Source organism: Syngnathus scovelli, chromosome 6 (genome assembly GCF_024217435.2).
Source record: "Syngnathus scovelli strain Florida chromosome 6, RoL_Ssco_1.2, whole genome shotgun sequence".
Taxonomy (NCBI): Eukaryota; Metazoa; Chordata; class Actinopteri; order Syngnathiformes; family Syngnathidae; genus Syngnathus; species Syngnathus scovelli.
In genome coordinates, this window is record NC_090852.1 from 6335670 (window position 1) to 6361307 (window position 25638).

At 41.7% G+C, this 25638-nt stretch overlaps 2 protein-coding genes and 1 long non-coding RNA gene across 4 annotated transcripts; 2 read left to right on the forward strand and 1 right to left on the reverse strand.

Moving 5' to 3' along the window:
* Positions 1 to 292: 292 nt before the first annotated feature.
* On the forward strand, positions 293 to 7974 carry LOC125970145 (CD81 antigen). The gene is made up of 8 exons (XM_049722166.1): positions 293 to 477; positions 2483 to 2597; positions 6454 to 6551; positions 6635 to 6709; positions 6784 to 6897; positions 7113 to 7211; positions 7318 to 7401; positions 7488 to 7974. The coding sequence occupies exons 1-8, from the start codon at positions 412 to 414 to the stop codon at positions 7548 to 7550; spliced, it is 714 nt and encodes a 237-aa protein (XP_049578123.1). The 5' UTR covers positions 293 to 411; the 3' UTR covers positions 7551 to 7974.
* A 2495-nt stretch (positions 7975 to 10469) lies between these two features.
* LOC125970097 (plakophilin-3) lies at positions 10470 to 24205 on the forward strand. 2 transcript variants are annotated; one of them, XM_049722072.2, is made up of 14 exons: positions 10470 to 10676; positions 12840 to 13017; positions 15704 to 15789; positions 16339 to 17078; positions 17726 to 17849; positions 18279 to 18483; positions 19306 to 19480; positions 20449 to 20566; positions 20657 to 20821; positions 21210 to 21392; positions 21479 to 21632; positions 21892 to 22087; positions 22182 to 22269; positions 23243 to 24205. In XM_049722072.2, exons 1-14 carry the CDS (start codon positions 10674 to 10676, stop codon positions 23282 to 23284), a joined length of 2457 nt encoding a protein of 818 aa, XP_049578029.1. In that variant the 5' UTR covers positions 10470 to 10673; the 3' UTR covers positions 23285 to 24205. The 2 variants fall into 2 exon arrangements, with proteins under 2 accessions (XP_049578029.1, XP_049578028.1); XM_049722071.1 differs by lacking the exon at positions 10470 to 10676 and adding an exon at positions 12481 to 12621.
* On the reverse strand, positions 12437 to 12845 carry LOC125970164 (uncharacterized). The gene is made up of 2 exons (XR_007482025.2): positions 12658 to 12845; positions 12437 to 12574 (listed from the first exon to the last, which is right to left on the reverse strand). It is a non-coding gene; the product is annotated as an uncharacterized lncRNA (long non-coding RNA).
* Positions 24206 to 25638: the final 1433 nt, after the last annotated feature.

Genomic DNA, 25638 nt, shown 5'->3' on the forward strand with positions numbered 1-25638 from the left:
GCCTGGTTTATTGGTGGGTGGACAGTCCCGTTTGAACAATGACTGTTAAATGTAGCAATTTAGGTCATTTTATAGTTGAACATTTCCCTTCCACAATTTTTTTATTGGCTCTGTGTATCTTGATATTTTCTTGAACTTCTTTAGAGTAGAGCCAAAGTTTATTTGCTAAGTTCAGACATGGAAAGAAAGTGGGCGCAGACTAGACGGGGGCCATGTTATCCCCTCAGTCTTCCCCCTCCTGGTGGGCAGTTCTGTGTCTCAGTTTTCACTCTTCATTATAAAGGAGGAGTTTGCAGCATTCGGGCTCTTTATACCTCAACTGGTGGCGAGTGTGGGTGATTCTGGATTTGTTGACTGGCCTCACATACTAACCGGACTCAAAGAAGAGAAACTGAGAAAAAAGCTGGCAACATGGCGGTGACAGGATGCACGCAATGCATTAAATATATGTTATTCTTTTTTAATTTCATTTTCTGGGTAAGTTTTTTTTAACCTTTTCATGTTTTGTGTTCCAACAAATATCATTTCTGTCGAGCGAGCGTGTCACGGTCGGGTGTAGCATGGAGCAGGACGACCAAGTGCAGCTTGGACCAGGGTTTATTGAAGCAACTCAAACTACAGACTCGGTGAACTGACATGACTTAAACAATAACTTGACTGACTGACCGGGACGTGGAACAAGAAGACAGCAGGACATGACGGCATCAAGACAGGACGACAGCAACCAAAACCAATGACCAAAACCAATACCAAAACCAATACCAAAACCAATACCAATGATCCGACAGGGAGAGAGGGGCAGACAGGACTTTTATACAAGACAGGTAACGAGAGGCAGGTGGAAACAATCACACTGATCATGGGCACACAGGAGGGGAGGGGCGAGCACACAGACAGAAACCAAGACAACAGACACATAGTGGAGCAGTTGGGGACGAGACGTGACAGAGCGGCGTAACATTTGTGTGCTTTTGTGACCTTTGGTTACTTTACTTTGCTAATTGTGCAAAGGGAGCTGCATCAATTGAGGAGGCAAAGTGCAGCAAATGTCACTGTCATTTTCTGCATGGTCAAGCAGCAGTGTGGGGTGGCTGGAAGAAGAAGGAGAGGGGAGGATTTCACGCTGGGTGGGCTTGGGTCTAAACATTTACTCCTCTTTTTATACATCTCATGTTAACCATGTGAGCAAAATAACAGGTTACAGGGAACAGCTTCAAAATTCTCAGAATAAACAGAAAGAAATGAACAGAGCTATTGGTTGTAATGGCTTTGAAACTTTCCCAAAAATAAATTTTCCACCAAATTTCTATAATTCTCTGATTTGCCACCATCACATCATCCATCCATCCATCCATCCATTTTCTGAACCGCTTAGTCCCCACGGGGGTCGCGGGCGTGCTGGAGCCTATACCAGCCGTCATCGGGCAGTAGGCGGGGGACACCCTGAACCGGTTGCCAGCCAATCGCAGGGCACACAGAGACAAACAACCATTCGCACTCGCACTCACACCTAGGGACAATTTGGAGTGATCAATCGGCCTACCAAGCATGTTTTTGGGATGTGGGAGGAAACCGGAGTGCCCGGAGAAAACCCACGCGGGCTCGGGGAGAACATGCAAACTCCGCACAGGGAGGGCCGGAGGTGGAATCGAACCCGCACCCTCCTAACTGTGAGGCGGACATGCTACCCAGTGCTCCACCGAGCCGCCCCATCACATCATACTTCCTGAAAACATGTTTACGTTCTTTATTCTTGTTTCACAAATACCCGGAATTGACCAGTTGTGAATTTCCACTTGCTTTTTCTCGCTACTTATCTTTTTTTAGATGAACAGCATATCCTGGACATGCCACACACACACACACACACACACACACACACACACACACACACACACACACACACACACACACACACACACACACACGCACGCACGCACGCACACACAGACACACACACACACAGACACACACACTCGAGTGTTTCCTCTGTTGGCTTGTCATTGTGAAAAAAAATGCCATTTTTCATGTTGAGGATTTGGCTTCCTGTCTCTTGGAGAACAATGCAATGCCGTGAGGGTTCTAAATTTGTGGATGACTTTGTATAAACTTTGGATGAACTACAAATTTGTACTTTTTGTACAATCACAGCATGTGTGACATTGTAGTACATCTCAGCCTGTGGTCCCCATTCCTTCTGCGTAGCGTAGGAGAGAAACAGAGAGGAGATAATATTGAAGAGTTCATTTTTTGGGAGGCCACGGGAGGTCACCGCCGTGTCAGGAAGTCCTCTCATCACTTTCCATAAAGGCCAGCGGACAGTTCACATCCTTCCAGTAGACCTGCACACGCATGAGCACTGATAGAAGTTGAATTTCTAAGAGGGATGTTGTAACACGACTTTAACAAAATTTGGAATTCTTTGTGATGGACTGAGAATAACGATGACATCATACTGATAGTATCCCTCCTTTCATTGCAGCTGGCTGGAGGAGTGATCTTAGGAGTTGCCCTGTGGCTCCGTCATGACAGTCAAACAGGCAGCCTCCTCATGCTTCAGTTTGAAGGCCAACAGGCACCGGGCACCTTCTATATCAGTGAGTCAAGAGGGAAATAAACATTTTAAAGCTTTGCTCATGGTAACTGACGCAAATTAGAATGTTTTTTGGGGTTAAAGACTTACTTGTATGTTAGTCACCAGCACAGGGAGACAGCTTGAGCTTTGTGGTTGCTTGTTCTCGTTTAAGAAATGTTGTCAACATTGTTGGTTGCGGGGGTTGTTCGACTTTGTATAAATAAGTCGTCCTTACAAATAATTTGTTGTTAGTAGAGTGCAGACATCTACCAGGGTTGAACACTAAGCAATGAAAAAAAGTTTGAGTAAGTACGCCCTCCCCCAGTTTCCAGGGCACATAATTGACTTTTGGGTATTTTCGGATTTGTTTGGGATGTTTTTTTTTCAACATTTCCACCCATCCTCTGTAAGGACAACATAATGAATATTTATTCTCACTTTCTTACAAATTATTTGGGTTTGTCAAAAAAATGTTTTGTGTACCCACTCCTTGACCCATCCCCTCCAACCCCTCCACGAAAAAGATCCTAGCTCTGCCCATGGTCAAATGGCAGATGACAAATCCCCTTTCAACTCTGTATTTACTTGCCTCAGGTTTGAATATGGACTTCGCCACCATTTTTACACCTGTTGCCAACAGCGCCCAATTTGTTAGCATGAGCAAACTGGCAATTTAACACCCACTATGTGATTTATGACACTGTGGCGTTCTGCAACAATAAAAACTACAACCACAATAATAATAATCACAATAGTAATCGTTACTGAAGTGAGTAAAAGCAGATGTTATGGAGCTGGATCCAAATGCGAATATCGACTAAAGGCATCCATCTCCAAAGTGAATCTTAAATATTTAATAATAGGAAAGGAAATATTGGTTGCTGGGGAATGTTTAATGGAGCCTCGCCTTATTAAATCACACCATAGTTTATTCACTAAATGTATTCAACCCTTGAAGTCGCAGACATCTCGTCTCTTGAATGACTTTTTTTACGAGACAGGAAGGTCATTTTCTAGAAGATACAAATCTTGGGGCTCAAATACAAACATCTCTTGACCTCTAAGAAAAGACCAGGAAACAGGACCTGCGTAAATCTGCAGCGTGACATTTTCAACCAGCTGTCTGTCTGACACTCTGAAGGTGTGCATTCAATCTTCCACCTCCAAGTCCTAAAAAAAAAAAAAAAAAGAAAAGAAAAAACAGCATGCTCCATTGAGAGAGGCCAGATGTTGTCGACAGATGTTGCGAGCACGGTGCAAAAATAAAGCCATCACGCGTGTTGATTTGTTTCCTTAACGGAATTCCACAATCGGGAATGTGCTCCTCAGGTTAACTTACGGCATCCGTCATTTTCCTTCAGTGCCTTCAGCTGGCCCCCAAACATGCGAAACATGATACAATTTCAACATTTCCATCATGTTGCCTTTTTGTGGCGTGAACCCATTCATTTCAATTTGGCCCGCTCTCCATTCTCCCATACTTCCCTCCTCACTAAGTATAAGGAAGCTTCACAAATGCAGGCTTTTTATAGAGGAAAGGCCACTAGTGATTTTGGAGAGGCCCACCCAAGCAAGATCAAGGGACTATTTCTGTTTTGGCCCGCCCTTAAACATACGCCCCGATATAATTCAAATAACCTTGGACATCTGCACATTAACCTTCAAATTAGAGTTTAGCATGGATGTTTTTAGCACGCTGGCACATCAACCTGGTGTTTATGTAAGGCTCAAAATACATATTGTCCAAACTTTGGGGCAGTGCTTGAGCGCAGTTGCTGCTGGCACGCTGCTTGCAGCTTCTTCTCAGAACCGAGAATGGGAATGACAATAAAAGTCCAATTTTGAGACACAGTTTTTAATGCTCTCGAGATTATGTTGTAACTTATGAATCTTAAAGGGGAACTCAAGGCAACATTTTTATTTGCCATAAAGCGTCCCCCACTAGTCTAAAATGCAGAATTTTGATTAATATTGCGTTTGTGGAATAAGAATGACACAAAATGCCACCAAACCAAAGCAAAAATAAATCTTGTCTAATTGGCTGGATTTGAATTTTCTTCCCTTTATTAAAAAACAGGGCGTTTTTCAAGTTGACAGCCAGGAAATGGGCAAAAATGTTGATGATTGTTTTTCAAGTTTTTTAAAAATATTATTATTATTCAACACAAAGATAATCAGTCTACTTCTATGGAGGACTAGAGAAATCTGGGGATATTTACTGCTAAAATGCTGAAATAACAAAAACAGTTTGAATGTAAACAAGGTCTTGAGTTGAATAATTTGATTAGTTGTAGATTAATCACCTCGACTGCACACCCAAAAATGTAAATTTCACCATTTCTATCCAGCACTAATTACTGGATTTGGCTGCCATATTGGTCATGCCAAATACTGTCTACCTTTATTTTCATTATTATTATAATATTAAGTACCATTAGAGATTATTGCGCTTACTAGTATGTGTGTAAGTGGTATTTTCATTCTTACGCTTATCTTCACTATGACTCCTTTCAAAGATTATATTCTTTATCATGGATCAACAAGCACTCCCTAAGACTGGGACCAATGACAAAAGACAGCAAGGACTTGACTTTGCCATGTTTTTTTTGTTGTTGTAAATAGTGCCTGAGAGAAGACGAAAAGAGACATCCAAGTGGGGGCTTTTAGTGGATATTCACCTCCCCCCTCCCCCCCTAGAGATTACGCAGTGAGACAAGAAATAAATGAACTTCCCCAGTGCCATCTCAATGGCCTTCAAACCTCAAAGGGTGTTGTCATAGTAATGGAAGGCAGTGGAAATAATGGCTGCTTTTCCCACATTGCTGGGTTACCGAGCCTGGTAACTGGGCTCACTGGAAAAAAAAAAAAAACCTTAGGGTCCTGAAAGAGGAGGAGGGATGGAGATATATGGAAGTTTGTGCGTGTGCTGTTTGTGAGGTCTGCAGAGAGTCCGGAATCTGTCAGACTCTTTTTCGACCACTGTCAGGCTGCGTTAGTGTGGATGTTGTTTTTCAAATCAGACTGCTCCCACAGCGTCTGCCTGAAAAGATTTCATTCTGCAGGTGCCGAGAGGCCTTGAAATTGCTGTGAAACTAGATTATTCTTTAAAAATCATCAACATTATTTTTCACTTACAAATAAGAGTAATTAGATTAGATGTAACACTAACAAAAAAATATAATTCAAAATTTACTGTATACAATAAAAAAAAAAACACAAAACTGAGCAATTAAATTCTTACTGGGGTAGTGTCTGTCTGTTTATACAAAGAATGTACAAATTATTATTATTCATAGTCCACCTTTCCCGGAGCTAAATAATGAATCCAGAAACAAAATTGGCTGTATATTTTATCATTTTATATTTTTTATACATTTTATTATTTTCTTTATATTTTTATTTTTACTCATTGCTTACTACTGCAGGACTGCCTGTACAATACCGCCATTCAAATCAGTGGATGTCACAATCAGTAAAAAATGTCAAGGAAGATATTGATGTTAAGTTTGAGAATGTTTAGATGTGTTGATCTTCGCGGCGCTCATGTCTCTTGCGTGGGATGGATAATGCTGTGTGGGGGTGACAGGTCAGAGAGGTTTATTGTGTGAGTGTGTCTGGGAGCCACTTCCTGGCCTGAGGCTCCGCCTCTTCTCCCCACACGGGATCTGGGAGCTGTTTATCTCCAGGATGTCAATAATGTCATGTCACTCTACGGGGAGCCAGAAACATCCAGGAAGTCCATTACCAAACAGTATATGGATCAATGAACAAGGAACATACAAGCTCTATGTTGTCTTTGTTGCCCCCTAGTGGTGGTAGTGAGCGTTCTCTATTGGGTCATATTTCATGTTTGTTTTTTTTGTGTTTTTTTTTGGCAGGTGTCTACATTCTGATAGCTGTCGGCGCTGTGATGATGCTGGTGGGCTTCCTCGGTTGTTATGGTGCCATTCAAGAATCTCAATGCCTTTTGGGAACGGTGAGAATATATTGACTTAAAATACAAAATACATTGAAAATTCATAAAAATTGTTGGACTGAAATTCTATTTTTTTTCTGCAGTTCTTTTTCTTTTTGGTCATCCTCTTTGCTTGTGAAGTGGCTGCAGCCATCTGGGGTTTCATGAACAGGGATACAGTGAGGACACATTTGCAACATTTGCTCATCGCATCAACGATTTTGATTGACAGTAACAACAAGCCTGTCTGCAGATCTCCAAAGAATTGATCAATTTCTACGACTCGGCGTACATCAAGGCTGTGGACGTCTCGGGCTCTCCCAGTAAAGACGCTGCCGTCAAAGTGCTGGATGTTTTTCACACCACGGTAGGTCAAAGGTTTAATTTTAGCGTTTGTAGTCTCTGTTATTTTCTAGACATATTAGTTGTACAAGAATAAGAAATGATTTCATCACCTTGGAGAGCCATTAATTGAACAATACGATCAACTTTTGTACCACATTAAATTATGCGTGTGTATCTAATATTTTGGCAAGTTAGGCTACATTTAGATAATCAAGTTTTGATTTGCCTTCGCTCCAGCTCGACTGTTGTGGTAAAGGAGAAGACACAGCGCTCTTCAAACAAGTCGTCGGCACTTTATGTCCCAGAAAGTCACCAGACGATTTTCTCAAGTCTCAGGTACTAAAACACTCCTCATTTGGTATTTTCCTTTTTTTTTTTTTTCTCCTTATTCCAGCCCGTATTTTCTGTACAACTGTGGTAAAATGTTGGTGTTTCCAAATAGAGCTGTCACGACAAGCTGATTGAGCTCTTTTCCGAGAAGCTTTATCTGATCGGTCTGGCCGCTCTGGTGGTAGCCGTTATCATGGTGAGCCGGTTGCCCCACCTACTCCCCGCATGCCAACGCAAGAACCATGTGAGTCAAATGGGATTTTTCTTTATCTCCCTTTTTAGATCTTTGAGATGATCTTCACCATGGTGCTTTGCTGCGGGATCCATAACGCTCCAGCGTACTGAGCCCACACACGGATGAGCACCGTGACGCTTTCATGGACTTACATTGGTTTTCATGCAGCAGCTCCTCTTTCTTATTTCTAGAACACAGGATGGTCGATATTTCTGCTTTTATTTTGTTTTATACTAAATACAATTAGGGTATATGTCTATTTATTATATAGCATATCCATAACTTAACTCTCTACAGTGTACAAACAGTATGCTGTGGAATAGTTTGCTGACTTGCTGTTTTTTTTTATGGATGTATAAAATGTACATATGCACGTCTTATGTTGATCTCAGGAGCGGCCATGTTTGATTGTGACGTCTCTCTGTTACATGATCGGACCAGCAGGGGTTCAACAGTCACCTGCAAACTTATTATTTTATCGCACCGCAATATGTTTTCAATCAATTTTGTTTAATAAACCATCTTCGTGCTGTATCTGTGCAGATTTTTTTGTCTTCTGCAGCGTGGTGGATTAGTGGTTAGAACATCTGCCTCAGAGCGCTAACATCTCCCTGATTTGAATAAAAGGAGGAAAATGAGGCAGATGTGTTCAGATCTTCACCACATGTTGCCTCCTTAAATCCATTAAAAAATGCAGAAATCCACTATTAACATCTAATGCAGATTTGTCGAGAGAACACTGTGAGAGAATAAAAATGTGCTTGGTTTTAGTACATTATAACAATATATTTGATTTAAACTGCACTTATTGAGGTGTAACGTATCAATATAAAAAACAGTGGCTATTGTAATGCCTTATATTACCACGAGAGGGCAGGTTGTAAAACATCGCGCAGTACACTCCGACACCATCAAAACCTAACTGACTTGTATTTCCGGCACAGACACACCCAGTGCACTTTCCTTGTCACGGAAACTTGCTGGTGACGTCACAAAGTCGAATCCAGCAGGTTTGGTCAATAATGGAACTGCTTGCGAGCGATTAAGATTGCTTGTGAAATTGAATAGGAATGTATCGTTACAAGTTTGACTTCCAGTCACTACCTAGGAACTGTTTTAAATTATGATGCAGAAAAATACTGACTATTTTAAGGCTAAATGTTACCAAGCCTTCTCCCGGGTACCTTTAATGAGAGCAATGGCGTGTGAAGCTCCTGTGGCACGATGCAGCAATTGTGTGCAACCAACCGCAAAGTGTGCGAAAGCAAGTCAAACAATGACTTAACTTTTAAGACTTTTTATACCTAATAAAATAGTGTTTAGATGTTTACCTATCATTTGATCTATATTAGGCAGCGACAACGCACGGTTAACTTTACACTCACCATTCTGGGATGTAGTCACTTGCATTTTATACCTATTATGATTATATGCCATTATACTGTGTATATGCTACTGTAATTACAATATCGGCCAGCAGGGGGCGCCGCTGTAGCCACTCCGAAAGCTATAATATACAGTGCATTCATTTGAGTTATTCTTGGCTGTTAATAATTCATTGATGTTTTCAAGGACTTGGATTTTAAACTAATACCAGATGATGATACAATACAACATATTTTGTATGTATTTGACAAGAGCTTAATAGAATTCTAAATGAGAAAATAAAACAAAAAGTTTAATTCTACATAAAACAGATTTGTTTGCCATGTCTGTCATTCAGATATTTTTGGAAAAATCCCCAGATCTAGATGTTGTGATGGGATATTTGCCAATATTATACGATACTCTCATAAAATACTACTGCATTAGTTGGATCATTCCATTTGATCCAAAACAATATTTGATTATTTGATGGCACCGTGGATCATAATAGTGTGCTTCCAGAGAATTATCTGGCAGAGCGATAAGCGAGGATCACTACCATCTTATTATTTTCAAACGGACGGCAGTTGCCTGGCGACCGGCGCAGACGTCAGCTTGTTACTGTCGTGTGCCAAGTAAAATTCTCCCACATTAACCTGAGCTCCCCTCCTTCAAAAACAGCTTTGTACTGATAGATAATTATACCCGTGACGCCTCTGGCAAATTATCTGAAACTCGCTGCCAGTGTTCATTCTTAAGAAATGATGACTTTTATTTTGTGGTATTTTGCCGGAAAATTTTGAATTATATCGAAACAGTATGTTTTTTTAGTGTATTTACATAAAAGCATGGTACTATGACACACTTGTGATTAGCTTGTGACACTAGCTTGTGATTATCAGCTATATAAATAAACTTATCAGAGTAGTAGCTCGCCCAGCCTAGCTGGATATGGTCGGGGCCGAGAATCTCATGTGTGGGCATGTTTATGTAAACAGATCAAAGTGCACAACGGCTCACTTAAAGGCGCGTTTTCAGAAATTGACGGATGACCAAAGATTAACATTATTTATTTTACACTAGATGGCTGTGGAGGCATTTTCATGCAAAAGTCAACATGTCTACTCTCAGTATATCACCTTACTAAGGTCATGACCTGAGTTTTTTTTTCTTCTCCCATTTTTTCACATTCCAGTATTCCGTCTCTAATCGATAGACAGACCGACAGATTGATCTCAAAGCGGTAGTGACTGTTGCGGGCCGTTTCCCCTCAGGTATGAGCCAGCTTGCAAAACAAGCTTAGCACTCTCACTTGCCAATCACGCTCTCATATCAACCCCAAACACACCCTGGCCAACTAACAGTGACGAGATCACGCTTGCTAAATTCCTGTCACTCACATCATCTGAATGGGACAGAGAATAGATGATGTGATGTCTTGAATCGTTCCTTCACAAAAGTAACACCCTTCAAAATAATTTCAGTACGTGAAAGACTAAAAATAAAATGCGGGCATTTGGCAGAAGCGAGTCTGAACCCACCCCGACTTCTCATGAAGACTTCCCACGTCTTGTAGGGAAGCGTCATACTTATTTGGATCTCACTTCTCTTTCCTGTCACCGTGCACTCCCCTGCGGCCTTTCGCTAACACACCCTGCTGTGCTGTCACTGGCCTCTCATTGACTCACCTTTTGTTTGGGGCCTGTCTTGTATTGACACGCAGCTAGAATTGAACATTTTTTTAGGGCGGTGACAGTTCACACAGACGTAACAATTAAGACTTGGGAACAAAATTCTAACACATCTGCTCACCCGCTTGGAAGGAAGGAAGGTATATCACATCTACAAACAGCTGAGCCTCAGTGGCAATGGTAGGTCAGCATTTATTCATTATCGTTAGAAATTTAAAGCTAGCTATATGTTTTAGAATTGCTAATTTCACTGCTTAATTCATTCCAGAAAAGTATTTTCTATTCCATTTTTTAATCATGTTTTTAAACATAGAGTACTTCTCTGATTATATTTAATTATAACTCATTTATTGTACCCCGCTAGGCCTTTTTATCTTTTACTATTTTCTTTATTGACATTTGTCGTCTGTCCTTAGGCCAAAACTTGAGTGTTTTATGACTTGTACTTAAGACATAAGAATGCTAACGAGACTTAAAATATTGCCCGACAGTTGGCAGTGTTTATTTTCCTTCACTGATGGGTTGGGTGGAATCGCATCCTTCCACATGTTATCAAATTTTAACAACCACTTGCCATGTTTGGTGGACAATTAATTGTAGAAGTGAAATCGAGAACATGTTTTTGTCAAAGGGTGATATCCCAAGCAAGCACACAAACATGCAGGCATATGCAAACTTGTTTTTTGCTTGCTATTAGAATACTGACTCATAGTAACACACTCGAGATAAACGTTGGGTGTGGAGTCACCTAACGACTGTGCCACACCTTGTACCCATTTGTGGCTATTCACACATAAGCTCAAATCCCAATTTAAAATCTACAAAATATATGAAGGTGAACTGCTGTAGTTTTGTCATGTACGTACAGTATTTTGTACATGACGGACAGTAGTGGGAATCAAAATGCATTTTGTATTTTGTCTTCAAACCACAAATATAAATACATTTACATATAATATTTTATAATAACATGTAAACTTTAAAATATTTTTAAAAACAAAGCAACCTGGTGTTAATTAAAACTTTGTGGACAAAAACTACAATATGACTCATTTGATGAGCCAGTTTGGCAGGAAAGACTGTCTGCTTCCTCGTGCACATACGCACACACACTCGCGATTACTGTGTTATCAAACTCTTCAAACTAAACTAAAATAAGGTAAGCCATACTAAACTAAAATTAAACTATAATCAAACTCCAACAACACATGGTTATTATGCAAATATTAGATGTTGTTGAGGAGGGGTATGCCTAAAAAATAAAATAAACAAAATCATTGAAAATGACCCTGAAAAGTAATAATTTAGCATGATGATATCACAGAGTGGATGCGATTTCTTAATGGGATCATTGAGTCTTTAAGCAATGTAGATCCACAGAGTTGCACACGATGAATAATCCAGACGGATGTCTGTGTTGTGTCGGGGGGGGGGGGGGGGGGAATTGTTGTTCATCTCCTTTTGGAAACAGGCAAGTCACAGAAAGCAAAATAAAAACGTGGAAAATAAAAAAGAATACACTTTCTTTTTAATTACTGTATTCATTATTAAGCTAGTATATTATTGTTTTGTAGTATCTTTGAACATCTTTTAGTACAAATACTTCCTTACTGTATTTAAATAATAAATAAGTCACAATTAGATTAGAAAAGTGTTCAGCACTATTGTACAGTATGATTTAACTAAGTTATTAAACTAATCCAGTGTTTTTTTATTATTTAAAAATTTACTGAATTGTACATTTATACCTAAGTCATTGACAATATGAATAAATACTGATGCACAACTAAATGTTTTATAATTGAATCTTCAAAGTATGCCCCTTTTGCCTAGATGGCAGCTTTGCACATCTTAGTGTTTTCTCAGTCGGCTTTATGATGTAGATGATGTTTTATGACATGTACATTATTAAGATTTATCTCTTAATGTGTTTGAGACCATTTGAATTTGAGGGTGTCTCCAACGTTTCGACTGGTAGTGCAGTTGGGAGGTTGAATCCAGGCTGTGGACTTAATACTTCAAAGTATATGGTGAATTACTTTGAAGGACGTGAATTGAATCCATGCTTCTACTTGAACCTGAAAAGCCCAAAGTATTGTTTTTGCTCGAACATCTGTACTTCTCTGTAAGTATGTTGTTACGCAAGAAGCGTTTCGCTCACCTGTGTGCGTCAGGCGCGGTCCAGTGTGCTATGGCTCCGCCCCCTCCTGATGCACCTCTGCTGAGTGGGGGAGCCTCAGCGCGCCTCCACTCCCTCATTCCGCGAGCACCGCGCCTGGACGCGCTACTTTTTCCAAAATGAGCTCCGTGGCCTCTGAGAATGTCTTTCTGTCCGCTCTGCAGCCCAACACTTCGGTCACCACCTACGGCCTCCCGACCGACATCCATCTCGGGTGCGGCACCTCGAACTCGGACGAGATGGCGAGGGCTCGCCGGGTTCAACAGCAGGTTCAGATGAGGTTGGCCGAAAAGTCTACACTTCCGCGTCACAATGGCTCCGCTGTCACCTCCGCCATGTCAGGTAAGACAACAACTAGTCCGACATTTTTGTATTTAATTAAATCCGCAGCGCGAGACGTCCAATTAATAAAAGTAAACTTATTCCAATCAATAAAATAAATTTAAAAAACATGCATAAATTTAGAATGACCGAAATGCACTTGAGACACCCATTTATTGCAATCCTATATTGTGATATTGAGAAAAATAAACAAAAATTGTATGTGTGATACTAGGGACTTAAAGACATCCCATATCTGCACATTTGAAGTCTTTTAGTACAAGCCCCACCCCTTAGTGTTTTCTTCAAATTGATAAGACAGCCTGTACATAAGCAATAAAGTTACATAAATGTAGAAAACAAATTGACATTCTCACAGGAAGCTTAAGAGCCTTCAATATAAGTAAAATTTGTGATAATTTATACTACTCAATAAAAAGATCATTAAATTAAAATTAAGTTGGTCTCAAGAAAACATTTGCTTTCCATAATTAGGCAACAATTCAAAATGTCATCAATAGCAGTCTGAAGTTAGCATGAAACATTATCAAGTAAAATCGGAATGTGTCCGTTCAGGTTGCCTGCAGGTTATTGCCACACACCAGCCAGAATTTTTTTGCGAGCCGAGCATTTCAAAGGGTTAATGTATAACAGGCTGCAACAAGCATGGCTTTCATCAACGTTCCTGCGATAGCAGAGTGAAATGAATGTGCGCCTCTGGGCTGCCCCTCCGAGTTCCTGCTCCTAGTCACATGTTAAGAGGCAACAATGGTACGGAAAAACGGACACCTCTAAGGCCATGCTATCGTGAGTTATTCGTGAGCTTGGCGTTATCAAGAAGCTCATGTATGCCCACGTCACGGTGAGGTGCTTACATAAACTTGGAGTCTCCAAAGGGGAAGTGAAGGGTCATGAGTGAACTTCCCTAAGCTGTGTATCGTTTGTTCACTTGATTTTTTTAATAAAGCTCACGTGACCCTTTCAAAATGACTGCTTCAAAATGAAGCTTCATCAGTCCACAGGCGCGTTCTGTAAGATGTCTTTATGTACACTCCAAGTATCCTCCTAAATGTCTGGAATGCAGCATTTTAGTGTAGATATATATTTGGATTAACTTTGAAGCACGCTTGAGGTAAAACGTGACCGCTCGGCGAGGAGGATCACTTCCAGTTGCGAGTTGTTACGTCACGCCATAGACCCTCTTTTGCAACTGGTACAAGACTCAGCACAAGACACGCCCATTACTGAGAAAATAGGAGCCAGTGTTTAAAATAAGAATTTAGAAGGAAAGTCAGTCCTCCTGTGTTTCCTGTACAGTACATGCTTCCTGTAAATAGCAATGTCCGAGGGAGGCACTGGCAACAGTCATTGATGACTTTAGACGGGAGGGGGGAATAAGTTCAGAGTTTGAAATGGTGACGGGCGCGTTTTTATGTGCGATGTCTCAGGTGTGCTTGGGCGTTGAAACTTGACGCGGGGGATGTTAGGGATGCATCATTCTTCTCTGTACAAACCGGTTTGTGTGTGTTCACGTCTTATCAAGCGTGAAGCGACGACTCCTCATGTCACTTTTGCTCTCAGGTTGATGAGACAGACTTTCATGTTTGGACTGGACTAATAGACGTTAACTTAAGTCCAACCGCTTGGTTGTGACTATCCCACCTCTATGTTTGACAAAATAGAATTGCACTTTGCTGTTCTCTTGTGACCCATTTTTTGACCCACTATTTGAAAAGATACCTGCTTTGAGTTGTGGAACAGACTGCTGAGAAAAATGAGCAGGATGTGCTTTGGTTGTGAACTATAAATAAAGAGTACGTTTTTGCCCCGTATTTAAATCCTCAGGGATGCGGGTTAAGTCCCCTTATTATCAGGATTTGGTTAGTCCTTGTTTTGATGACTGAATTACTGTATATCAAAATGCAGTGTTACGAACGTGCTGTATTATAGTAAACACCAGCACAAGCCACAAAAATATCCTTTTAAGACCGTTGATTTAAAATAAGGATTTTTGACATGGCTCTTGTTTGCTGAAAAGTGCTGAAAATCCCAATTTACTGATTTATTCTTGCACCAAAACATTTTATCTTAAATCTGATATTGTTTATTTTAATACAAAAAATACATAAAAGGACCTTGAAAAATAAAAAATAATAACATATTAAATCAGTCATAATACGTATTGAAAGGTGGAGGAGGGTCGCATTTGCCTCTCTCAAAGTTGTTCAGTCTCACTGCTGAGTGTTTATTACACAAACAGAAATGCAAAAAATGCATGAGTCTTTTTTTTTTCCAACCTCCTTTGACCTCTGAGTGGCACTCAAAGGCTGAGCCAGCTTTTATGAAGCGCTTTGCTTAATAAAGTGAAAATTTGTATGAAGAGAAACAGTGATGGGAAGTTAAATGTGTGGGAGGGAGACCCTTCCTTGGAAAAAACCTCCGATCATCTTTGTTGTTTTACTGCCTTGGCCTGTTTTTTGAAATCCCTCCCGCCCTGTTCCTCACTAAAACATTGAACAAAATAACTCTTATACCACGTTTATTTCAAGTAACAAATGTATTTCAAATAGCCACGTGAAATGTCTTGCTCTACGTCCACATTTTTCTCAAGCCATGTGAAAAGTCGAGCTGAAAGACTTCAGAGGCATTTGAGGTGGTGCGCTTGTTTAACTGACACGGCCGGTAGTAACTATTTGTTTTCCTCCAGACTACGGTGGGTCTTCCACTATGAAATACCAGATGTACAATCCAAGCTCCAAGGTGTCCTACGTCTTCTCAGGCTCCAGGACAATGGTGAGTATTTCACCCTAAACTCCAACTTTGAGCGTGTATTCACAAAGTGTGAGCACTGCAGGGGTCTCAAAGTCCAGTCCTCGGGGGCCACATTCCTACATGTTTTCCAAGTTTCCCTTGTAAACACACCTGATTCAAATGATCAGTTCATCCTCACGTTCTGCAGCAGCCTGATAACCGAGGACTGGACTTTGAGACCCCAGCTCTACTGGCATGAGTGGTATTTCACAAACAGCTGTCAAAAGATCCATTCAGGGATTTCAAATCCACCTTCTAGATTCCAATTTTATGCTTTTTTTACCCCCACAGGAGGTCCCTGGATTAGTTTGTCTAGATTAAATACTGACATGAAATTTTAGACCTCTGTAGAATATATGAGAAAAGCAATACCTCGCGATTGACTCATGCATTGGGTATTGGGAAACCGACGTAGATTCCTCTAAATTAAGTGACGCATACACGCGCTCCCACACAAGCAGAACACGGATCGCAATAAGTAACACTCCCTCGACGTTGAAGTCTAACACTCGCTCCCTCCTTCATCGCCAGACGCCACAGACATCGCAGAGGTCCGGTTTCAGCTCTCTCTCGGCCGGCCCGGACATGGCCCAGATGCACAAGATCAGCGTCGGCGGCGGACGACTCGGCGGAGGTTATTACCGTGAAGATGCCCACATGGGTACTTACCAGGGGAACCAGTACCAAGCCCGCCTGGAACCTGATATGGTCGCCTTGCACACCATGAGGCAGCAGACGATGCCGGCAAATGCTTGGATGGTGGACGGCAGCGACGGAGCCAGCTTGGCCTCCGACCGTGACGCCGGCTTCAGCCGCCATTTCATGCAATGCAATGGCTACATGGGCCAGGTGAAGCAAGGAGGAGGATGCATGACGCTCCCGGCGGGGTCCATGCGCCGATCCCTCAGCGGCACTATCCCGCGTGGCCCGGAGATTATTGACATGGGGATGGTCCAGCAAAGTTCCTACAAAGGCCCGGCTTACCGCACCATCAACAGGATTAACCATCGAAACCGGATGAGCATGGGCTCCATGTCGGGGACCCTGCAGCGCCAGATGTCAAGCGCGTCCAGCATGTTCGGAGGGGACAAAGTGGACTCTGGCTTCATTGGGCCAGGAATTTCCTCAGGTTCCCAGGGAAATTTAGCCATGCAGCGGCGTCAAAGCACTATGTCCCGGGCCATGTCGGTCAAAAGCATGCAGAGTGTGGGCCGAGGTGTCGACATCTTCAACGGGCAGATGGGGATCGGAAGCTTGGGGAATCTCAACGGGTAAGACGATTGTCATTGTTTATCTCGTCTCTAAAAGTTCCATTTGCATTCTTGTGAGGATTTGTTGAGTACTACAACCAAACATTTAAACTCGCGAGCATATCTTAAGATAAATGATAGCAAGTTTTGGCAGATTCAAGATATGGTCCGGTCTCAGATTTCCAAAGCTGTGATAACCTTGAGCAACTATTTTGCTGTTTTCTTGTATCACAGTATTGCAATTACAGTCCTCAAATGTATTTATTTTGAAATGTTTCAATCAGCGCTAAAATTTGATAAATTTTCAAATGGGAGATAAAGGGCAGCGACAACATGAAGACGTGATGGTGTCCCTTCTTTTCAAATTTGAGTGTTATATGGTGCTGTGAGTTCACAGTAAGTGCCATGGATTGTGACCTGGCTTCATAGCTGTACGACTGGTTTTGGGTGTGGTAGCTCAATTTCAGGCCTCGCGTTTCACACATCCCACACGGTGCGGTTAGCCAAGTGGATTTGCAGACTTCTGTGAGATTTAGTGGCAATTCATCACACTGGAAGAAAAGCCGACATCACGCTGCGATTAATGTTGCGCTTTAAAAAAAAAAGTAATATTTTGTGCAACAACAGCTACTGTCTTGGATGTAAGTCCTCATGTGTTTCTCAAACAGGATTGAAACTTTGGATATGGCCAGAGCTGTCCAGTACCTGAGAGAACCGGACCCCGATTTGCAAGTCCTGGGTGCAGCTTATATTCAACACGAGTGTTACAATGACAGCGACGCCAAAAATGAGGTATGACAAACAGATGAGCTTTGTGGTTTGGAATTCCTCAGGCTAACATATTACTGAGGAACTCAAACCACAAAAATTATTTTTGCCGTCAACATGTTGGAGGTGACGCTCTACTTTTGGTCGGGCGGGTTCTATACGTGACTGTTTGTTGTCATTTTGGTCAACAAGGTGTCATCGATGAACGGACACTGTTGTAGCAACTCACTTTGGTCCAGCTACTTTCAGCTTCTTGTTTAGTGTTAGGAGCTGGCGTCTAAGAACCAGAGTGGTTTACGTTCAAAATAAATGCTGACGTTTTATGAGTTATTTCCTCCCCACAAAAAGTGCAGTAATGAAATGTGGTGGTTTTGACCATTAGAGTAAGTTGAGGACAAAAATGAAGGAAGCTTCAGCTAGCTAAAAAACAGCTAAAATGTTTTTCTTTCCAAGGTGCGTCAATCCAAGGGCATCAACGAGCTGGTTAAACTGTTCAACTCGGAGAATCAAGAAGTGCAGCGCTACGCCACCGGCGCCACGCGCAACCTCATCTACGAGAACATGGAGAACAAAGTGGCACTGATCGAGGAGGGCGGCATCCCCCAGTTGGTGGAGGCGCTCAAGGAGCCCGATGACGAGCTCCAAAAGAACATCACCGGTAAGAATATGCAGTCAGAGCGTGACGCAACATGCAGAGCTCAACTTGTTGTTGTTCATCATCTCCTGCCAAATGTCACATGCAGCTTTCATTTCATTTTCTGGACTGCCATCATATCTGCCACACCCATTTCTTGGGCCTTTTGACTTTTTTTCCCCTTTCGTCTGTTGCTCTTTTGTGTTGGCTCATTCAATAACTCAAAGTGAGATGATAGCGAACGCACCACCCATCCATCCATTTTCTGAACCGCTTAGTCCCCACGGGGGTCGCAGGCGTGCTGGAGCCTATCCCAGCCGTCAACGGGAGGTGGCGGGGGACACCCTGAATCGGTTGCCAGCCAATCGCAGGGCACACAGAGACAAACAACCATCCGCACTCGCACTCACACCCAGGGACAATTTGGAGTGCTCAATCGGCCTACCAAGCATGTTTTTTGGATGTGGGAGGAAACCGGAGTGCCCGGAGAAAACCCACGCGGGCCCGGGGAGAACATGCAAACTCCACACAGGGAGGACCGGAGGTGGAATCGAACCCGCACCCTCCTAACTGTGAGGCGGACGTGCTACCCAGTGCTCCACCGAGCCGCCATAGCGACCGCACCTTTATTCTCAATAGGCCTTTATTCTTTCTCATAATATAGATTAAATGTTCCATTTTGAACAGCTACTAAAAAAAAAAAAAAAAAAAAGTTTTTATTAGCTTTTTAGCTAACACTTTAATTGATCAGAAATTATTTTAAATATTCAAATCATTTTTATTTTGTCATGGTCAAGTTGCCTAAGATGAGCTCAACATCACTAACCTGTTCTTCTGCTCCTCCAGGCATCTTGTGGAACCTTTCATCCAAAGACACCCTGAAGGAGAAACTAGCCCGAGAGGCACTTCCGGATTTGACCGATAAGATCCTCATCCCGCTGTCGGGCAGTGAGGGCTCGGAGGCCATCACGCAGTCGGCCTCCGAGGCGGAAATCTTCTACAATACCACCGGGTGTCTCAGGTGCGCCTTAGCTCATATTTGTCTTGGTTTCTTAAGGCCTCTGTGAAGTGTAAACGTGTCAGTATGGAGTCACAAAATGATGTGACTCAACTTGTAATCACGGGGAAAAGGTTGTGAGATTATAAAAAGAAACAAGTGATGTTTTGAATAGTTGCTATCACTTTCACATATTCCTAAAATGTAACATCTCTAATTACGGTATTTCTTCAATGAGCAGTTTTTTTTATCTTATTACACAGAATTTAGTTTGAGCTTTTTTTTGTAACTTGCATTCAACAAAAGAAAATAAATGAATAAAAAGTCAACTAAAATGAAGCAGACTTGTTATAAATACTAAACAATCTAAACAAATAAAGAAATAAAACTAAATATAACAAATCCAAAATTTCTATAATCCTATCTGAGACGTTTATCATTTAAATACAGACTACACGTAATTTTTTTTTTTTATTTGTGCACTTTTAGTAGATTAATTTTCTCCTTCATTTTTCATCAAATGACAACCTAATGTCTTTGAATTTGTGACTTTGTAATGTTGCAACCTTTACTCTGGAAAATGTGATGGATCAGTTCAGCTGTGCAAATATTTCAAATTATTTTGGTATTGCCAGTCGTTCCAAATGACTTCTCGCTTTGTATGGCTCTAAAAATACTGAGTAAGAGCGAGAAAACTGACCAAAATCATAAAATTTAAATTGAAAAAATATTTTTCATTAAAAAAAAAAGGAAAGTACTTTGAAAACATAAACTAAGTTTCTTTCAGCACTAAAACTAACAATAACCAAAGTAAAAATGTTGTTTTTGTCTTTCTCAATTAATATATGAGCCTTCACAATTAATTTTGAATGTATTTATTTTGGTATTGCTACACATCAGTAGCTACAGAAGAAGAAAAGTAGTAGTTCTAGCTGATTTTAAGGCAGAGGGAAATAAAAGCCACCTCTAATGGTCTATCACACATTTGGCAGGAATCTGAGCTCAGTGAATGAAAAAACCCGCCAGCAGATGAGACAAACCCACGGGCTGGTCGATTCTTTGGTGAGATACATCAAGGGCTCGCTGGAGGAGAACAAGCCCGAGGACAAGGTGAGCACACCCGAGCGCCGAGCTAAGAATTACCTCGGCCCTTTGTAGTGTCTGTGTGTTGACGTTTGTGTGTGTGTGTGTGTCCTTCAGGGGGTGGAAAATGCAGTGTGTGTCTTGAGGAACCTCTCCTACCAACTGTACAGCGAGATGCCGCCGTCGGCTCTAATTCACCTGGAAGGGCCGAGCCGAGCCGAGGACTCCGGCAAAGGCGAAGCCATCGGCTGCTTCACGCCTCAGAGCAAGAAGGCCAACAAAGTACGCACACGTGACGCTTCCCTTTCTTTTGTTTGAATTTCATGAGGTGCTTCAAAACCGCAGGCGCCAACCATGAAAATGTTTGCACATGCTTGCCCCGCCCACCAAGCTGTCTGACTGACAAACAAGGCACTGATGGCACCGTGCCTTTGGAACCAAACTAGACGCGCGTGCGCGCGCGCGCACGCACACACACACACACACACACACACACACACACACACACACACACACACACACACACACACACACACACGGACACACAATGTAAATAACACAATTCATCTACCAATCAAATCACTAATAAATATTTGTATTACTAATACTTTTTTTTCCCTTGTACTCAGCCCAGATCCTAATACTCTTTTGGCCCTTCCCTCCCCCACAGAGCAAGAACCAGGACCTGTCCACATTCTCCGAGGTGATCCGCGTTCCAAAGGGGATGGAGTGGCTGTGGCATCCGCAGATCTTGACCTTGTACAACCGCGTGCTGCAGCAGTGCGAGATCAACTCAACCACGCGAGAGGCAGCGGCGGGAGCGTTGCAGAACCTAACGGCAGGAGACAAGCGGGTCAGCGCCGGGCGACGGAGACCTTGGACTTCATCCAAATGACGCAACGCTGACTAATTGAAGTGAATTGTCTGACTTTGCTTCAGTGGGCGGGAGTCCTGAGCCGCCTGGCCTTGGAACAGGAGCGCATGTTGCCCGTTCTACTGGACCTGTTGCGCACCAACAACGACCTGGAGCTGCGTTCCATCACGGGCTTCTTACGAAATTTGTCCCGCCACGCCAAGGATAAGAATCACATGGGTGAGTCAGTCTCTCTCTAAAGTGACCCACTGGAGATACTTTCTAGAATACCCGTACTAGGTGTAAAATTGTAATACAAAGAGTAAATTATAGGCAAAATGATGATCATTATTATTAGTGACAATTTCAATAAGCTACGTTAACAGATTTCAGTGGTAAAATAAACTTCTGAAACTGAAATAATGAATAATAAGTAAACAAAATGACCCATGAATACACGTTCTAACAGATTCAGATTGTTGCTGTTTTGTTTTTCAAGCCACAAAAGTAGTGAACAATCTAGTGACCAAGCTGCCCGCCGACGGCTACCAGAAGGAGCCATCCAGCGATGTGGTGGTCAACATCTGCGGGATTCTTAACAACTTGGTGACCTCCAGCTCGGTCGCCGCCAGAGACGTGTGCTTCTTTGACGGCTTGCCCAAACTGGTCGCCATCAAAAACACCAATGACTCCAGGTGAGGCGACAGCGCCGACATTCCATTTGTGGCGTACAAGAATGTTGAATAGACAAGTCCCACGTGTGGTTTGTTATTTTTGGTGTTGTTGCAGTTATGGAAAAATGAAAGCAGCCAAAGCAGCCGCCACAGTGCTCAGCAACATGTTCCAGTACAAGAAGCTGCACAAAGACTACAAAAACGTATGGAAACTCTTAATAGATTTATCTAATTTTTCAAAGAGTTTTTTAAATTAATTGTTATATATAGTATATGTAAATACAAGACATGTTTTGTTTTAGAAACATTCCGGGCGCTAATGCTAGTAGTCAATGTAAAATCCCATTGACAGGCTCATACAAAATTAGCATGGAGGTGATAAGTTACAGAACATTACTAAAATACAATCGTACGTTATTCTTCTACTCTTTTTATCTTAATGTAAGTGAGAACACTGCCCTTCAGAGGCCAAGGTGAACAGAACAGCTGGAATTCATATTCATCAGTTGTTTATTATTGCTATTTGAATGTATGATTGTTCTTTATTTTGTAGTTATTATTACAAAGTAAATATAAAGTTGAGATTTTGGAGTTAGTTTATTATATATAAATGTGTTTATTATTTGAGATTTTAATACTCAAATGTATATATTTCCATAATCATCCAAACCCATAGGAAGGTACACCCTATTTTCACTTACATACAGCATGTTCTCATGGTCAAAACACTTTTGGGAATCCCCCCCCGTCAGTTGACTTTTGGAATGTGTGTTTATGCCTCCCAGGGAAAAAGTGACAGGTAAATTAGTCTGTGGAATTCTTCCCTTTTATTTTGAAGGCAGTCGTTCAAAAATCACATATCTTCAGTCACACACAAGCACTCATGCGAGTCTCAGCCAAAACTCAAGGTTAACCACCTGCAGCTTCTGACTTGCCCCACCCAAGGGCGCGGCATTTAGCTTATGTGCTAATGAACAAGTCTTGACAACACGAAAATGCCTTCACTCAAATAAAATATGTGCTGTCTTGTTGTAGAAAAAAGGGAGTTTTGTGATCTATTTGGTATTCCTGTATGTTCTTCATCCATGTGCATAGAATGCAAAAGAATGCCCTGTCCGTTTGTTTATGCACAACTATTTTCAATAACTATCTTGCCTTCTTTGTTCAACATTACAGAAAGGCTTTATGAGACCAGACTTTGTAAACACGCTCGCTTAAAATGGAAGATAACGTGAAGTAGAAGTTGACTTCTACAGCGGTGATCATCAGTCCTGCATGCCACGGGTCATCGGACGGCGAAGCACCACATCGGCCTTGTCTACTATTCCGACATAATCCAGGCTCTGTTTTTATCTGCCATAATGTTTGTGATATAAACATTCAATTAACGTTAGAGAGAAAGGAGTGGAATATGCTGGAATATCTACTGCTAAGCAAATGTGCGCTCTAAATTCTAATGTGGGGATGTGTGTTTTGTACAAGCACATGTAAAAACCAGTGTGAAGTTATGATTGACGATGACATTGTGGTACATATACGGCTTATTTGTATATATTGCTTAAAGTTCGACTTAAAAATCATGTTTTATACACTGTAACCAAGGACTTTCTCATGTTGTGACTTTTGTCACTCTTTATTTTTTTTAATATTGTGTATGAACTAAGTGAGAATACTTTGGACGTGAATGTACTCCAGAGATAACATTGTCTATGCTTTTTGCTTCATAAAGTTTGGGATATTGGTGTGCGCCTCAGAAGATGAACATTTAGTCTCAAAAGCTATGCTACAAATGTAAGTTGTTATATTGTCTAGCTTATGCAGTTTTTAAAAAAAGGTTACAGTGGTATTGTAAGTGCATGCTTGTGTGTGATTGAGAAACCATGCTTTGACAAAAGAATGCAGTCCTAACAAGTTTTCAAATGTGTTTGTTTAGTCACTGCTTTTTATTTTTGTAAATGATCCATTACATTTGACACCTGTCAAGATATGGAGTCTTTAAATTTTCAGTTGTAAAATGACCTGACACCTAGTTAAGTTGTTTCAACTCTGGGGACCGGCTTCTCTTGTATTGAAAATAAAAGTTATTTGCTCTGTGTGAAGCTGTACCATCTGATTTAATAAAGAAACAGATCTGCTGAATGAGGTGCATGTGTATTTGAGGCTGCAGCAGGCCAACGTGTCGACCACTCCCTCTTTACATATTTTCTCTTGCTCAGACAGGAATGATTCCAGACCTTCCCTGCTGCACCCTTCTTCAGTCTCCCACTTCACCGTGGCTCAAAATGAGAGCACAAGAAGAGAAATAAAAATTCAGTTTGACTTAACCGTGACATGGCTTGCAGTGGTGATGTGCATTCCAGTTCTTTTAAGTGAACTGAATCTTTAGAATCAGTTCACTCAAAAGATTCGTTCAAACGACTCGTTCAATGAATCGTCCCCCCTCTCACACACACACACACACACACTGATCTTTTTTTTTTTTTTCTTTTTTTTTTTATAAATCAATCAAAAATTAACACACCGCCATTTTCAAGTGTACCTAATAACAGGCCACTTTATTAGGGAAATATGGTCAAAGGTCACAGGTGTCAAGCTCTAGTCCTCGGGGCCACATTCCAACATGTTTTCCAAGATTCCCTCGTTAAGTGCACTTGCGTGAAAAGTTTTAGCTCCTGCAGAATGTGAAAATGAACAAAATCTTTTCACGCAGGTGTGTTTAACGAGGGTAACTTGGAAAACATATTGGAATGCGGCCCCTCGAGGACTGGAAGTCGACACCCCTGGTTTAAGTGAAAAGTGCCACACCCGCCCTCACCCCCACTTTCTGATTGGCTGGTTGATCTGTGACGTCACACGGACACTCCTTTCGGTACGCCGCCATTTTCTGGCGTACCTAATAATAGGCCACTTCATTAGGGAAAAATCATGGCCAAAGCTGAACTGAAAGTGAAAAGTGCCACACCCGCCCTCACCCCCACCTCCTGATTGGCTGGTTGATCTGTGACGTCGCACGGACACTCCATTAGGTACACCACAATTTTCAGGTGTACCTAATAACTTTATGCATTTTTTGTACGTGTCAGGAATGTGTATCAAAGTCAAAGTCAAGGTCAAAGTCAGCTTTATTGTCAATTTCTCCACATGCCAAAGACACACAAAGAAACCGAAATTTTGTTCCCCCTATCCCACGGTGACAAGACATGGCTCACAACAGACAAACAAGTAAACAAGTATAACAAAAGCGTGCTGAATAAATAATGAATAAATAACACAACAATAAATAAATAAATAAATAAATAAGAGGAGCAGAAAAAAAAGGAGCAAGCAGCAGACATTCCCGAAAATAGCGCAACAGTGCCGCACGCTACGCAGAAGGGGGTAGCGAGTTCAGGGCCCTAACAGCCTGGAGAAAGAAGCTGTTGGCGAGTCTGGTGGTGCGGGAGCGCAGGCTCCTGTACCTCTTCCCAGAGGGCAGAAGGTCAAACAAAGAGTGAGCCGGGTGACTCACATCTCTGGCAATCGAGGTTGCCTTGCGGGCGAGATGGGAACACCTCCTTGTCCTTCAGGGAGGG

Bases quoted from the DNA above. Each gene is read 5' to 3' on its own strand.
- LOC125970145 (XM_049722166.1), top strand. From the start codon at position 412: ATGGCGGTGACAGGATGCACGCAATGCATTAAATATATGTTATTCTTT. The intron at 478-2,482 runs GTAAGTTTTTTT...CTTTCATTGCAG, and splicing joins TTTTTAATTTCATTTTCTGG to CTGGCTGGAGGAGTGATCTT. The intron at 7,212-7,317 runs GTACTAAAACAC...GTTTCCAAATAG, and splicing joins ACGATTTTCTCAAGTCTCAG to AGCTGTCACGACAAGCTGAT.
- LOC125970097 (XM_049722071.1), top strand. From the start codon at position 12,559: ATGCTTCTACTTGAACCTGAAAAGCCCAAAGTATTGTTTTTGCTCGAA. The intron at 19,481-20,448 runs GTGCGCCTTAGC...CACATTTGGCAG, and splicing joins AATACCACCGGGTGTCTCAG to GAATCTGAGCTCAGTGAATG. The intron at 21,393-21,478 runs GTCAGCGCCGGG...ACTTTGCTTCAG, and splicing joins TAACGGCAGGAGACAAGCGG to TGGGCGGGAGTCCTGAGCCG.